At 33.7% G+C, this 752-nt stretch overlaps 1 protein-coding gene across 2 annotated transcripts in view; it reads right to left on the minus strand.

Annotated features, from left to right (window-relative positions):
* LOC110454271 (transportin-3-like) overlaps positions 1–752 on the minus strand; it is a 78,275-nt gene that overhangs the window by 22,204 nt on the left and 55,319 nt on the right. For both annotated transcript variants that reach the window (XM_021503700.1, XM_021503698.1), the window contains exon 23: positions 380–474. In XM_021503700.1, the coding sequence (XP_021359375.1) occupies positions 380–474 (95 nt within the window). The remainder of the gene's footprint in view (positions 1–379; positions 475–752) is intronic.

The following is a 752-nucleotide window of genomic DNA, read 5'->3' on the forward strand; positions in this document are numbered from 1 at the left end:
GCAATCTGTGTTAAGAGTCAATCTCACTATGAGAATTGAGGCTAAAACAAAACTGGTGATCATAAGTCATTATAACGATAGCTCATACATGTAGCTGAGACACCCAAGTTTGTAATACAATTAGAATGTGCATCATTTTAGTTTTATATTTAATCTTTGTTTGAGATTTGCTTAGTTACACAATTAATGTAAAATACAGATAATTTAGCAATGCTGTCTCTAGATGTAGATGTTTAAGTATAATTCAGGAAAGCTTTATCTCGACTTTGATGATTAACAGTTACAAGTAAAGGGGGATAATTTAGAAGAGCCTTATACCTACATCTACTAGCACAAGATGTCCTGTACCTAAACAAGAAATGTGCAGAAAGAGCCTTACCTTAAACAAAGTCGAAACAAATCATCAACTGTATCTGGGTGATTCCTTAGGCCGTTGTGTTCCTCTAGGATTTTAAATGTTGGTACACAAAACGCCTGAAAATAGGAGGGTAAATGGTAACAAAAGCTGCCTAGGTCTTCACTTACATGATGTTCCCTGTGACATATAAGCTTAAAGGTAGAAATAGAATGNTTACCTGTAAAATATAGGGTAGTAACAGATTGTACAGGATGTTACCTGTAATATATAGGGTAGTAACAGATTGTATAGGATGTTACCTGTAATATATAGGGTAGTAACAAATTGTACACAATGTTACCTGTTTTATTATAGGGTAGTAACAGATTGTACAGGATGTTACCTGTTATATATA

The sequence above is a fragment of the Mizuhopecten yessoensis genome, unplaced genomic scaffold (assembly GCF_002113885.1).
Source record: "Mizuhopecten yessoensis strain PY_sf001 unplaced genomic scaffold, ASM211388v2 scaffold7743, whole genome shotgun sequence".
NCBI classification, from domain to species: domain Eukaryota; kingdom Metazoa; phylum Mollusca; class Bivalvia; order Pectinida; family Pectinidae; genus Mizuhopecten; species Mizuhopecten yessoensis.